We start from the raw sequence: 16,495 nt of genomic DNA on the forward strand, positions 1-16,495 counted from the left end.
CACACGATCTCACACACACACACGGAGACACACACGGACATACACACACGGACATACACACACGGAGACACACAGCAAGGCGAGACGCGACCTTGCAGACCGCTATTCGTTCACGCGGGACAGGACACATCGGGAGGAAGGCAGTCAGACACAGACAGACACAAAGACACACAGACACACAGACAGACACAGACAAACACACAGACAGACACAGACAGACACACAGACAGACACAGACAGACACACAGACAGACACAGACAAACACAGAGACACACAGGCAGACACAGACAGACACATATAGAGACAGGCACAGACAGACACACAGACAGACACACAGACAGACCTACCCGCAAGAGACGTGCGTAACACACAGCCACCTCAAACGTCGAGTCAAAGACAGACAGACACACGAAGACACACACGGAGAGACACACACGGAGACACACACACACACACAGAGACACACACACACACAGACACACACAGAGACACACACGGAGACACACACAGAGACACACACACACACAGAGACACACACACACACAGAGACACACACACACAGAGACACACACGGAGACACACACACAGAGACACACACACACACAGACACACACAGAGACACACACACACAGACACACACAGAGACACACACGGAGACACACACACAAAGACACACACGGAGACACACACGGAGACACACACGGAGACACACACAGACACACAACCATGCGTCCCTTTGGCTGAGAGTGCGACGGGAGCCAGGTTTGTGCACCACGGCGAGAAGGAAGAGGGGGGACACGGAGAGACGGGGACGTAGGGGAACAACAACAACAACCAAAACAACAACCACAACAACAAAATAAACATGAGAGAGGGTGTCAGATAGGAGGTTCGCAGGTTGGAGAGAGCGGAGATCAAGTGAGTGCGAAGTCACAGAGAGTTTGTAGAGCGAGAACGAGGCTGCCGCTGCTGCTGCTGGTGGTGCTGGTCTCAAGAGGAGCTGTGGAACAGATCGCGTGGTTCGGAACGCGATGCCCAGGTCGGCTCGCTGTTCGGATCAACGGGCACCCAACCCCGCCGACACCGAGAGAGACAAAGGTGGCAGTGAGAGCGACGGCCTCGACCGGTGCAGCGACACCGCCAATATCTCCAACAACGCCGCCGCCACCACCTCCACTACCACCACCACCATCATCGCCACGACAACGCCAAATATGACGGCAGTGAAATCGGCCAAGAAGAGGCCACTGGCGATGTCATCATCATCGTCGTCTCTCTCATCATCATCATCATCTCTCTCATCATCATCATCGTCATCCCCCTCTTCCTCCTCCTCCGCCACGGCTGTGGGGAGGAGGAGGCGCCGGGCTCGAGCCCTGCCTGGGGCGAGCCGCCAGCGGCAGGCGGCCAACGCTCGCGAGAGAGACCGCACGCACAGCGTGAACTCCGCCTTCAGCGCACTGCGGACGCTCATCCCGACCGAGCCCGCCGACAGGAAACTCTCCAAGATCGAGACTCTGCGCCTCGCCTCCAGTTACATCTCGCACCTGGGCAACGTGCTTCTCAAGGGGCAAGGCCATGGCGATGGTGGTGGTGGTGGTGGGGAGGACGAGGATGATGGTGATGATGATGGTGATGATGATGGTGATGATGGCGAGAGTGGAGTTGGCTTTTGCTGTCATGGCAGACGCGGCCACGTGCAGCTGTTGAATGGGCACGGAGACCCTGCGCCCAGAGCGATCTGCACCTTCTGCCTGAGCAGCCAACGCAAGATGGTGAGTGTTCCTGCGAGACTTGGGTTCCACCCCGGACCGTGGCGATGCCTGTCGTTGTGCTCTCTCCGTGTCTCTCCCCGTGGTGGTCCCAGCCTGGAACCCTCTCCAGGTTTCTCCGTCCTCCTCCACACTGATAATCGCCGCGCGGTCACGTTGCTTGGCTTCTGCCGCTGTAAATTCCCACGTGCGGTGACGACGACGATTATGACGATATCAGCCACTGCGAGGCTGAGCTATCATCACCACGTGTGCGGCCAGCTCGCTCCTTCTGAGAAAAGAGAAACACCCATTAGCGACCAGCTAAAGCACGAGCTACCAGGTTAAAACAAAACAATATGTGTACCTAGCCTGGCACCAAAGGTTGTGGATGTTGTGGATTGGCCATTGTGTGCCACCGGAATTAATCAATCGGGATTCTACACAGCAGCAGCAGTTATTAACCTGAGGGCATTGGTCTGGCAGCAGACAAATGCCCTGAGGGCACTTTTGCCAAAGCGACTGGTCGCCTCTTGAGTTGTCCCCTGGTTAAACTCAAGCAGCTTGAACCCACTCACCCATTCATTCACCCACTCAGTCATTCACTCACCCACCCACACATTCACTCACTCGTTCACTCACCCACACACTCATCCACCCACCAACCCACACACTCATTCACTCATCCATCCACACACTCATTCACTCACCAACCCACACACTCATTCACTCATCTACCCACACACTCATTCACTCACTCACTCGTTCACTCGCCCACCCACACACTCATTCACTCACTCACTCACCCACACACTCATTCACTCGTTCACTCACCCACCCACACACTCATTCACTCACTCACCCACACACTCATTCACTCACTCACCCACACACTCATTCACTCATCCATCCACACACTCATTCACTCACCAACCCACACACTCATTCACTCATCTACCCACACACTCATTCACTCACTCACTCGTTCACTCGCCCACCCACACACTCATTCACTCACTCACTCACTCACCCACACACTCATTCACTCGTTCACTCACCCACCCACACACTCGTTCACTCACCCACCCACCCACACACTCATTTACACACCCACTCACTCACCAAGCCACACACTCGTTCACTCACCCACCCACATACTCATTCACTCACTCACTCATTCACTCACTCACTCGTTCACTCACCCACCCACACACTCATTCACAGACCCACTCACTCACCCACACACTCATTTACTCACTCACCCACATACTCATTCACTCACTCACCAACCCACACACTCATTCACTCACTCACCCACCCACACACTCATTCACTCATTCACTCACTAACCAAGCCACACACTCATTCACTCACCAACCCACACACTCATTCACAGGCCCACTCACTTACCTACACACTCATTCATTCACTCACTCACCAACCCACACACTCATTCACTCACTCACTCACCCACACACTCATTCACTCACTCACCAAGCCACACACTCATTCACTTACTCACCAAGGCATACACTCATTCACTCACCCACCCACACGCTCATTCACTCACTCGTTCACTCACCCACCCACACACTCATTCACTTACCCTCCCACACGCTCATGCACTCAGCCACTCACTCACTCTTGTAAATGAAACTCTATCCTGGTCTCTTGAGGTCTCGGCTGGTTAAACTCAAGCCACTTGGTGTGTGTGTGTGTTTAGATGAGTGTTTGTGTTTAGTGGGGAGCGGTAGTCTAGCGGTTAGTGCGCTACACTATGATTCCCGCTCAAGGTAACACCAGTGACGATTATTTGAACCGGTCCTGGGCCTCCCCTAGGTCGACTCAGCCTGAAATAAGTACCTGGTGCCGTGTGTAAACATCGCCACTGGGGAGACAAAGGCGGTCGAGCGTGGTGCTGGCCACCCATCACCTCGTGTATCGTTCTGGCCTTCATAGGTGCTCGATAACAGCACTTGCCCCTACAGTATGTTAAGGCTATACGGGGGATCTCTGCCCGTATCTTTGTGTGTTTAGATGTGTATGGGTTTCGATGTGTGTGTTTAGATATGTGTGTGTGGGTTTAACCAGGCTGGATTGTGTGAGGAGCTTACAAATCCTCGAAAGATCTGGACAAAATCCCATCGGTGAGCTCCTCCGGCAGGCAAGGCTGCGTTGGCTGGGCCATGTAGCCCGCATGCCCAGCCACCGCATGCCTAAACAGCTTTTGTTCGGCCGGATCGAGGGGGCTAAACGGGCGCAGCATGGGCTAGAGAAGAGATGGAGTGACGTGGTACAGGAGGACGTGGAGCTGAGTGGACTTGCCGATGACTGGTACCAGCGGTGTCAAGATCGGCCTCTGTGGAGGAGGCTCGTGAAGGACGCTACTGGGCAGTTGGAGGCAGTCGCCCTCCAACAACAACAGAGGGCGGAGGAGCGACGCTCACAACAACGAGCGGAGCGCCGGGTGACTAAAGCACAGCAAGTTAGCACAGTAGGGGGCACAGGTGGTGCATCAGCCAGTCGTCTCAGTCAGTCGACCCGTGGTACCTGCTGGGTCTGCCCCGTGACCTCCTGCCAGCGGGCGTTCGACACTTCACGTGGCCTCAAGGTGCACCTAGCCTGGCACAAGCGTCGTGGTGACGTCACCCTCTCTTAGTGGTGAATGGCAGTTGTTGTGTGTGTGTTTAGGTGTGTGTGTGTTTAGATGTGTATGTATGTGTTTAGATGTGTGTGTGTTTATATGTGTGTGTATGTTTAGATGTGTGTGTGTTTAGATGTGTGTGTGTAGGTAAAGGTGTTTCTACACAACATGGCTAGTGTGTGTGTCTTTGTCCTAGGTGCTAGCTAACAGGACATGTCCCAAACAGCCCGTGAAGGCTGTACGGGCGATCTTTGTCTTTGTTTGTGTCAGTGTGTTTGGGAAGTTGTGTTGCAGCGGTTAAGTGCGCAGCGAAACGAACCTGGCGACCCGAGTTCGATTCCCGCTCACGGCCAACACCGGTGACGATTATCTGAATCGGTCCTGGGCCTCCCCTGGGTCGACTCAGCCTCAAGTGAGTACCTGGTGCGGTGTGTAAAACATCGCCACTGGGGAGACAAAGGCGGCCGGTGCGTGGTGCTGGCCACCCACCCCTCGTGTGCCGTGCCGGCCTTCATAGGTGCTGCTCGCAGTTTCGCTGCTCCTCCTCCTCCGTTGAAGGAACGCAGACTACAGTGGGTTCTATGTGTCTCTATAGGGCTCAGTGTATCTCTATGAGTCTCTGTGCATCTCTATGAGTCTCTGTGCATCTCACTGGGTCTCTGTGGGTTCACTGTGCGGTCCATATCTTTGGTTGCCTGGACACAGTCGCACCACTGTGACTGTGTCTTTAATGGATCTTAATGGGTCTCAATGTGTCTCTATGGGTCTCTATGTATATCTATGGGTCTCTATGTATCTCTATGAGTCTCTATGTATCTCTATGGGTCTCTATGTATCTCTATGAGTCTCTATGTATCTCTATGGGTTTCTATGTATCTCTATGGGTCTCTATGTATCTCTGTGTATCTCCATGGGTTTACTATAAGGTCCCACAGTTTGCGATGCATGGCCATGGTGCAGCATTGGCCTGGTGACCGTGATGTCCTGACGGTATTGCCGGAGATGGTTCTGATGGTGCAGTTGATGATGGATCTGATGGTGCAGTTGATGATGGATCTGATGGTGCAGTTGATGATGGATCTGATGGTGCAGTTGATAATGGATCTGATGGTGCAGTTGATGATGGTTCTGATGGTGCAGTTGATGATGGATCTGATGGTGAGGTTGATGATGGATCTGATGGTGAGTTTGATGATGGATCTGATGGTGCAGTTGATGATGGATCTGATGGTGCAGTTGATGATGGTGCAGTTGATGATGGATCTGATGGTGAGTTTGATGATGGATCTGAGGGTGCAGTTGATGATGGATCTGATGGTGCAGTTGATGATGGTTCTGATGGTGAGGTTGATGATGGTGCTGATGGTGCAGTTGATGATGGATCTGATGATGAGGTTGATGATGGATCTGATGGTGCAGTTGATGATGGTTCTGATGGTGCAGTTGATGATGGATCTGATGGTGCAGTTGATGATGGATATGTTGGTGCAGTTGATGATGGATCTGATGGTGCAGTTGATGATGGATCTGATGGTGCAGTTGATGATGGATCTGATAATGCAGTTGATGATGGATCTGTTGGTGCGGTTGATGATTGATCTGATGGTGCAGTTGATGATGGATCTGATAGTGCAGTTGATGATGGATCTGATGGTGCAGTTGATGATGGATTTGATGGTGCAGTTGATGATGGATCTGTTGGTGCAGTTGATGATGGATCTGATGGTGCAGTTGATGATGGATCTGATGGTGCAGTTGATGATGGATCTGTTGGTGCAGTTGATGATGGATCTGATGGTGCAGTTGATGATGGATCTGATGGTGCAGTTGATGATGGATCTGATAGTGCAGTTGATGATGGTTCTGATGGTGCAGTTGATGATGGATCTGATGGTGCAGTTGATGATGGTTCTGATGGTGCAGTTGATGATGGATCTGATGGTGCAGTTGATGATGGATTTGATGGTGCAGTTGATGATGGATCTGATGGTGAGGTTGATGATGGATCTGATGGTGAGGTTGATGATGGTGCTGATGGTGCAATTGATGATGGTTCTGATGGTGCAGTTGATGATGGTTTTGATGGTGCAGTTGATGATGGTTCTGATGGTGCAGTTTATGATGGATCTGATGGTGCAGTTGATGATGGATCTGATGGTGCAGTTGATGATGGATCTGATGGTGCAGTTGATGATGGATCTGATGGTGCAGTTGATGATGGATCTGATGTTGCAGTTGATGATGGTTCTGATGGTGCAGTTGATGATGGATCTGATGGTGAGGTTAATGATGGATCTGATGGTGCAGTTGATGATGGATCTGATGGTGAGGTTGATGATGGATCTGATGGTGCAGTTGATGATGGATCTGATGGTGCAGTTGATGATGGATCTGATGGTGAGGTTAATGATGGATCTGATGGTGCAGTTGATAATGAATATGATGGTGCAGTTGATGATGGATCTGATGGTGCAGTTGATGATGGATCTGATGGTGCAGTTGATGATGGATCTGATGGTGAGGTTAATGATGGATCTGATGGTGCAGTTGATAATGAATCTGATGGTGCAGTTGATGATGGATCTGATGGTGCAGTTGATGATGGATCTGATGGTGCAGTTGATGATGGATCTGATGGTGAGGTTGATGATGGTACTGATGGTGTAGTTGATGATGGTTCTGATGGTGCAGTTGATGATGGATCTGATGGTGCAGTTGATGATGGTTCTGATGGTGCAGTTGATGATGGTTCTGATGGTGAGGTTGATGATGGTTCTGATGGGGCAGTTGATGATGGATCTGATGGTGCAGTTGATGATGGATCTGATGGTGAGGTTGATGATGGTTCTGATGGTGCAGTTGATGATGGATCTGATGGTGCAGTTGATGATGGATATGATGGTGCAATTGATGATGGATCTGATGGTGCAATTGATGATGGATCTGATGGTGCAGTTGATGATGGATATGATGGTGCAGTTGATGATGGATATGATGGTGCAGTTGATGATGGATCTGATGGTGCAGTTGATGATGGTTCTGATGGTGCAGTTGATGATGGTTCTGATGGTGCAGTTGATGATGGATCTGATGGTAAGTTTTATGATGGATTTGATAGTGCGGTTGATGATGGATCTGATGGTGCAGTTGATGATGGTTCTGATGGTGCAGTTGATGATGGATCTGATGGTGCAGTTGATGATGGATCTGATGGTGAGGTTGATGATGGATATGATGGTGCGGTTGATGATGGATTTGATGGTGCAGTTGATGATGGATCTGTTGGTGCAGTTGATGATGGTTCTGATGGTGCAGTTGATGATGGATCTGATGGTAAGTTTTATGATGGATTTGATAGTGCGGTTGATGATGGATCTGATGGTGCGGTTGATGATGGATCTGATGGTGCAGTTGATGATGGTTCTGATGGTGCAGTTGATGATGGATCTGATGGTGCAGTTGATGATGGATCTGATGGTGAGGTTGATGATGGATCTGATGGTGCAGTTGATGATGGTTCTGATGGTGCAGTTGATGATGGATCTGATGGTGCAGTTGATGATGGATCTGATGGTGAGGTTGATGATGGTTCTGATGGTGCAGTTGATGATGGATCTGATGGTGCAGTTGATGATGGATCTGATGGTGCAGTTGATGATGGATCTGATGGTGAGGTTGATGATGGATCTGATGGTGCAGTTGATGATGGTTCTGATGGTGCAGTTGATGATGGATCTGATGGTGAGGTTGATGATGGTTTTGATGGTGCAGTTGATGATGGATCTGATGGTGCGGCCGGAGATGGTTCCGCATAGTGCATGGGGATCGACAACCAGAGCAACAACAACAACAATAGCCACTGTTTCTTTCGATTTCGGTAAAAACAAAAAAACCCCAGGAATATTTCAAGAGCCTTCAATGCACTTTGCACGTGGTGCTGGTGGTGTTGGTGGCCGTTCCTTCATGAATTAATGAATAACGGTCACGAAACGGAGTTCCTTGAGGAGCCACCGCAAGCGGCTCTGGATCCCCCTCCGGCTTGCCGAGCCCCGGCATTAAAGGTTTCATCGTTGCCTCCGCGGTGAGTTCAGATGTCTTGTTTCCACCACCACGTACTCTGTCGTGGTTCCATCACGAATTCCAGTGTCTTGGTTGCCGACCCCTGCCCATGGTGAACTGGACTCCCATGGTCAACTGCACTTAGATGGTAAACTGGACTCCCATGGTAAACTGGACTACCATGGTCAACTGCACTTATATGGTAAATTGGACTGCCATGGTAAACGGGACTCCCATGGTAAACTGGACTCCCATGGTAAAACGGACTTGTATGGTGAACTGGACTCCCATGGTAAACTGGACTTTCATGGTAAACTGGACTCCCATGGTAAAAATGGACTTCCATGAATAATAAAGGTTTTTGGGTTAGATCGCGTAGGGTATAAATGTGTCGTAAGCCTCCACAATCCAACACAGCCAATTAGTAAGGGATCTGCCACGTAAACAAAACTCGCCAAATAGTTGACTACTTCAGCTCACCGGTGTGTTGGAGAGTAAATCAACAACGTTTGCCATTTGCGTACCGCGACGTGTCGCTGGCACTTACATTAACCAACATCATCATCATCGTCGGGCGATTTGCCACAACAGTGAAGCCATCCGCCTGCTTCCCGTCTTAATTAGACCCCCAGAACGACGTCATCAATTGGACCCATCACGCGCAAAGATCAGAGGCGGAGGAGGGAGGGTATTGTACTATATAATAGATTAGTAATCAGTTAATTGGTATGTGTTTCCTCTACAATTCATTGTAGTTGTAAGATGTATTACTTAATAATACACTTCTAGGCCGCAATGGCATGTATCTTGCTATATCTTGCACAAAAAATGAATTGCCTAAGTTATCAACAGAAGGTGTGTATCGGATTAATTACGTGTGTGGCAGATGCTATATTGGTCAGACGGGAGGTGACATTAGCGTAAGACTTAAAAACACCAAATAAATATGAAATACTCTCAAACACAACTGTCGGCAGTTTCAGAGCATGCTTGCCAACAAGGACACTCAATTGATGTTGATAATGCTGAAGTGTTGTGTAAAACGAATTAATACTACTGGCCGAGACTAATTCGAGGATCCATTGAAATTGAGAGCAGTGTAAATTATTTTAACTGCTCCGACACAGGCTTAGTGCAGCCTGGAAGCGTATCATTAAGTAACACATCTTACAACTACAATTCCTTATAAAGGAAACACATACCAATTAACTAATTACTAATCTATTATATAATTACAATACCCCCCCCCTCCGCCTCTGATCTCTGCGCGTGTTGGGTCCAATTGATGACGTCGTTCTGGGGGTCTAATTAAGACGGGAAGCAGGCGGATGGCTTCACTGTTGTGGCAAATCGCCCGATGATGATGATGATGCTGATTAATGTAAGGAGGAGGAAAAGGTGGAGGAAGAGATAGTGGAGGAGGTGGAGGAGGCGGAGGAGGTGGTGGAGGAGGTGGTGGAGGAGGTGGAGGAGGTGGTGGAGGAGGTGGAGAAGGTGGAGGAGGAAAAGGTGGAGGAAGAGATAGTGGAGGAGGTGGAGGAGGTGGTGGAGGAGAAGGTGGAGGAGGAAGAGATAGTGGTGGAGGTGGTGGAGGAGGAGGTGGAGGAGGTGGTGGAGGAGGAGGAAAAGGTGGAGAAAGAGATAGTGGAGGTGGTGGAGGAGGTGGAGGAGGTGGTGGAGGAGATGGTTGAGGAGGAAGATATAGTGGTGGAGGTGGTGGAGGAGGAGGTGGAGGAGGTGGTGGAGGAGGAAAAGGTGGAGGAAGAGATAATGGAGGTGGTGGAGGAGGTGGAGGAGGTGGTGGAGGAGAAGGTTGAGGAGGAAGAGATAGTGGTGGAGGTGGTGGAGGAGGAGGTGGAGGAGGTGGTGGAGGAGGAAAAGGTGGAGGAAGAGATAGTGGAGGTGGTGGAGGAGGTGGAGGAGGTGGTGGAGGAGACGGTTGAGGAGGAAGAGATAGTGGTGGAAGTGGTGGAGGAGGAGGTGGAAGAGGTGGTGGAGGAGGTGGTGGAGGAGGAGGAGAAGGTGGAGGAGGAAGAGATAGTGGAGGTGGTGGAGGAGGTGGAGGAGGTGGTGGATGAGAAGGTTGAGGAGGAAAAGGTGGAAGAAGAGATAGTGGAGGAGGTGGAAGAGGTGGAGGAGGTGGTGGAGGAGAAGGTTGAGGAGGAAAAGGTGGAGGAAGAGATAGTGGAGGTGGTGGAGGAGGTGGAGGAGGTGGTGGAGGAGACGGTTGAGGAAGAAGAGATAGTGGTGGAAGAGGAGGTGGAAGAGGTGGTGGAGGAGGTGGTGGAGGAGAAGGTGGAGGAGGAAGAGATAGTGGAGGTGGTGGAGGAGGTGGAGGAGGTGGTGGAGGAGAAGGTGGAGAAGGAAGAGATAGTGGTGGAGGTGGTGGAGGAGGAGGTGGAGGAGGTGGTGGAGGAGGAGGTGGAGGAGGAAGAGGTGGAGGCGCAGGGGGTGAAGGGAATCACAATCATGATCTGTATTCTTCCTAGAAGAATCCGATGAGCAACATCAACAACAACAACAAACAATACAGAAAGACGGATAGGAGTGCAAAGTACAGGAAAGGTAAACACATCACTAAAACATCAACATATAGACGCATCACTCAACTATTTTATTTGACCAGGTAAAGCCCGCCGCTGAGCCATGAGCTTCTTTCACAGAAGTCACCTGGCCATCAACAATGATAGCTCAACGAATTGGCTGATACCATCACCGCCAACATCACCGCCACCATCACCGCCACCATCACCGCCACCATCACCGCCATCATCGCCATCATCGCCACCATCATCACCAGCATCATCGCACCATCATCATCACCACCATCATCACCACTACCATCATGATCATCACCACCACCACCACCATCATCATCACCACCACCATCATCATGATCACCACCATCATCATTATTATCGCCATCATCGCCACCATCATCACCACCACCATCATCATCATCACCACCATCATCGCCACCATCGTCACCACCATCATCATCACCACCACCATCATCATCACCATCACCACCATCATCATCACCACCACCGCCACCACCACCATCATCATCACCACCATCATCATCATCACCACCATCATCATCGCCACCATCGTCACCACCATCATCATCACCACCACCACCATCATCATCACCACCACCATCATCGTCACCACCACCATCATCACCACCACCATCATCATCATCATCATCACCACCATCATCGCCACCATCGTCACCACCATCATCACCACCACCATCATCATCACCACCATCATCATCACCACCACCATCATCATCATCACCACCATCATCATCATCACCACCACCATCATCATCATCACCACCACCATCATCATCATCACCACCACCATCATCACTACCACCAGCATCACCACCACCATCATCATCATCACCACCACCATCGTCACCACCATCATCATCACCACCACCACCATCATCACCACCACCACCACCACCATCATCACCACCACCACCATCATCATCACCACCACCATCATCACCACCATCACCATCATCATCACCACCACCACCATCATCACCACCACTATCATCATCATCATCACCACCATCACCACCACCATCGTCACCACCATCATCATCACCACCACCATCATCATCACCATCATCATCATCATCATCACCACCACCATCATCATCACCACCACCATCATCATCACCACCACCACCATCATCATCACCACCACCACCACCACCATCATCATCACCACCACCATCATCACCACCATCACCATCATCATCACCACCACCATCATCATCACCACCACCACCATCATCATCACCACCACCACCACCATCATCACCACCACCACCACCATCATCATCACCACCACCATCATCACCACCATCACCATCATCATCACCACCACCACCATCGTCACCACCATCATCATCACCACCACCACCACCATCATCGCCATCACCGCGTCGACTGGTGGAGCTGCGGTCTCTCAAGAGGTGAAGTTTTGTGAAGCAACTCCCTCGACCCCCTCCTTGGGGGGGGGGGGGGTTTCGAGGGGAGGGGCTATGTTTGTGAGGGGGGTCGAGGGGAGGGGCTATGTTTGTGAGGGGGGTCGAGGGGAGGGGCTATGTTTGTGAGGGGGGTCGAGGGGAGGGCTATGTTTGTGGGGGGGGGTCGAGGGGAGGGGCTATGTTTGTGGGGGTCGAGGGGAGGGCTATGTTTGTGGGGGGGGGGTCGAGGGGAGGGGCTATGTTTGTGGGGGGGGGGGGGTCGAGGGGAGGGGCTATGTTTGTGGGGGGGTCGAGGGGAGGGGCTATGTTTGTGGGAGTTTCGAGGGGAGGGGCTATGTTTGTGGGGGGGGTCGAGGGGGAGAAGCTATGTTTGTGGGGGTCGAGGGGAGGGGCTATGTTTGTGGGGGGGGGTCGAGGGGAGGGGCTATGTTTGTGGGGGGGGGGGGCTGGCACCTGTTCGCGTGCACTGCGCGCGCGCCCCTAATAATACTCGGCACCTGCTGGGGCTGGGACAGATCTCGCGAGGCGACAGGAGGAGGCGGCTCGATATAGACACGGGGCATGCGCCACCACCATCACCGGCACCATCACCATCATCACCATCGGCACCATCACCAGCACCGGCACCATCACCGGCACCATCACCAACATGACTATTACCACCATCGATACCATCACCACCATCCGCAACCACCACCACCTCCATCGGCACCACTAACACCATCACCATTACCGACACCATCACCGGCACCATCATCACTATCACCACCATCCGTACAATCACCACCACCATCGGTACCACCACCAACGGCACCACCACCACCATCGGCACCACCACCACCATCGGAAACCACCACCATCATCATCAGCACCACTATCGCCACCACCATCACCACATCCACTACCATCATCATCATCATCATCCTCTCCACCGTCAGCATCACCACCGTTACCCACCACGCCTCCTCTCGACACCCATAGGCGCTGCTCGCAGGCACGCCTCGCGAGAAGGCGGAGTGAATGACCAAGTCATTGAATGAATTGCTCACGGAATGACACGCCAGGAATGAATTACGGAATGACGCGCTGGCCGGGAGAGCGGTGGCGCAGCGATTAGCGCCCAGCGCCAGCGGGCTGGGGGACTTTGGCCGTCAGTGCGAGTGATGTCTTAGCCCGAGACTGGCGCCTGACCACCTCGCCAACCCCGCATAGACCGGCGCGGTGAAGTATGGTCAAATATCCCCCGTGACATATGCCTTGAATAAGCCTTCGTCTAGAAGTTCATTGATGAAGGTCTGTTAATGAAATGATCGGTGCGTCGGACTAAGGAACGAGTGACTTGGCTGTATGCACGTTGAACTTCTTTTGCACCGTACGTAGCCAACCGTGCTAATTGGAGGTGCGGGGGAAGGACCACAAACTAAACACCACAACAACAACAACAAGTAGTAGTTCATTCAACAAGGCATCTGGTAGTGGTAGTGGTGGTGGTGATGGTTGTGGTGATGGTGATGGTGGTGATGGTGGTGGTGATGGTGGTGGTGGTTGTGGTGATGGTGGTGGTTGTGGTGGTGGTGGTGGTGATGGTGGTGGTGGTGATGGTGATGGTGGTGGTTGTGGTGGTGGTGATGCGTTCGCGGTGGCGCACACGCGCAGTCAACTCTGTCTCTTTGCTGGCCTCTCTGTGGACTCTAGAGGACGGCCGTTGCCCGAAACGTCGCCTATTATAGATGTTTCCTTCCATTCAATAGTGAGCGATTGAATGAGTGAACGGTCGACTCATGCCTGAATGAGTGAATACCTAATCCAAAGATCGAATTGGGTGGTACGGAATGTATCCAACGATCGTATACCCGATCCATGACCGACTTAGTCATTGTCTGAGTGAATGACTCACTGACCGATTTCGTAATTTGCCGAATGATTTTTCATGATTTACTAATTGACCGCGTGGACTACGAAAGCGGTAATTAACCGAATGAATTAATGTCGTACTAATTGACCGACTGTGTGCATGACTGATTGGCGAACAGTGTGACGGATTGAATGACTGAATAATTAATTCTAGATTTGAAGCTTTCGTGACTGCAATGATTCATACTCTCAGGTTTTTCGGTAAAGTCACGTAGGTAAAAAATAATAAAATTAGAAGTTAATAAAAGTAATAATGGAAATAAAATTAATTAATAAAATAATAAATCACGACGTTTCGGACCGTCACAGCTAAATATTACTGCAGTAATTTTAGCTGTGACGGTCCCACCTGATGACGGAGACTTGTGTTGCCTCCGAAACGTCGTGATTTTTATTTTATTAACTTCTAATTGTATTTTTTACCTACGTGACTTCACCGAAAAAACCCGAGAGACTGAACAATTCACTAAGATCGTCGCATTATTGAATCATTCACTTCTCGAACGAAACCTCGGTTCAATTCAATCACTGACCCCTCCGCCCCCCCCGCCCGCCCCCACCTCCTCCTACAGGGTCGCGACATGGAACGACGCAAGGGGTCATGCAGTTGATGGAGTTGACGAGGTGGGGGGTGGGTGGGGTGGACGAGAGGGGGGGGGGTGTGCTGATGAAGGTCGTGGCGGAGCGAGGAGGCGACGGCCGTGGAAGGATCTGCAAGTCGGAGCGAAGTTCGAACCGTGGTGGAAACCCGCGGGTGGAAGACCGCCACTGGGGGAGCCATCACAGAAAGTGCGGTGGAACGAGACATCGGAACTCATCACATGACCCATGATGGCACCTGGAATGGGGCCGTGACTCTGAATCCCAGGATGGAACAAGACATTTTGGGAACTCGGTACATGTTTGAACCATGACAGCACCTGCATTGGAATAGTTGTACCGGAAGTCAACGCCATATGGAACCATCACGGAACCGATGCTGGAACACAAGCCATTAATGCTGCGAGTAGACACGTGACGAGAAGGATTACTGGACGTGGTGGTGCCGGGCGTGTGGGTGATCTTTTATGAGTGGCGGAGAGATCCGGATCGAATGGAAACCTCCTGGATTTGGCCCCTAATAACGCCACTCTGTGTGTGTGCGTGTGTGGACATTACTTTGTGGGGAGCGGTGGTGTAGCGGTGGGCGCACTGCGCTACGAACCCGGCGACCCGGGTCCGATCACCGCTCACGGCCAACACCAGTGAAGATTATCTGAACCGGCTCCTGAGACTCCCCTAGGTCGACTCAGCCTGAAATGAGTACCTGGTGTGGTGTGTAGTTACATCGACACTAGAGAGACAAAGGCGGCCGGGCGTGGTGCTCGCCACCCGCCACCTCGCGCGCCGTGCCGGCCTTCATAGGTGCACTTGCCCCAACAGTGTGTTAAAGGCTGTACCGGGGGAACTTTGTCTTTGTGATACATCACATGGAAAGATAACGATCCATCGGATATCGCCTGGCTCAAGTGCAAGCGCTGTTAGCGAGCACCTATTAAGGCCGGCCGGCAGGGCGCACGAGAGGACGGAGGTGCTGGCGAGTGTTACGTCCTGGCCGCCTTTGTCTCCCCCCTCCCCCTGATCGTTACACGCAGCACCAAGTCACCTGCCTACTTAAGGCCGAGTTGATCTAGGGGTGGCCCAGAGCCGGGTCAGAATTCACTTCTAACCGGGAATAAATTACCGTGCTGTATGATCATACAAAGGCACGTATCCCCCATGTAGCCTTCAGATGCCGCTGGGGGCAAGTGCTGTTAGCGTCACGGCACGCGAAGGAGCGGGTGGTGGTGGTGGTGGTAGCACAGCACCACGCCCGCCCGCCTTTGTCTCCCTCGTACGGGCGATGTCTACCGCACCCCGCAGCCAGGTGCTTTGCTCATTTGAGGCCGAGTCGACCTAGGGGGAGGCCCGGGACCGCTCCTGATGAATCGACGCGGGTGTTGGTGGCCGTGCGCTCGCGAGCGCGGACAGACGCGTGTGCACGCGCGCGCGTGTTTACGGGTCTCTATTTTAGATGCGCAGCGCCTGAGTTACGGGGTGGAGCAGTCTCTATTTTGGGGGAGGGATGGCTATGG

The 16,495-nt window shown here is 51.8% G+C and overlaps 1 protein-coding gene across 1 annotated transcript; it reads left to right on the forward strand.

The window, feature by feature from the left end:
- The first annotated feature begins 944 nt into the window (after nucleotides 1-944).
- On the forward strand, nucleotides 945-15,003 carry LOC133358385 (basic helix-loop-helix transcription factor scleraxis-like). Its single transcript, XM_061576700.1, has 2 exons — nucleotides 945-1,776; nucleotides 14,954-15,003. Exons 1-2 carry the CDS (start codon nucleotides 1,033-1,035, stop codon nucleotides 14,990-14,992), a joined length of 783 nt encoding a protein of 260 aa, XP_061432684.1. The 5' UTR covers nucleotides 945-1,032; the 3' UTR covers nucleotides 14,993-15,003.
- The last annotated feature ends 1,492 nt before the right edge of the window (nucleotides 15,004-16,495 follow it).

This window comes from Lethenteron reissneri, chromosome 61, assembly GCF_015708825.2.
Source record: "Lethenteron reissneri isolate LAM-NWPU_2019-01 chromosome 61, ASM1570882v1, whole genome shotgun sequence".
In the NCBI taxonomy this organism is placed as follows: Eukaryota; Metazoa; Chordata; class Hyperoartia; order Petromyzontiformes; family Petromyzontidae; genus Lethenteron; species Lethenteron reissneri.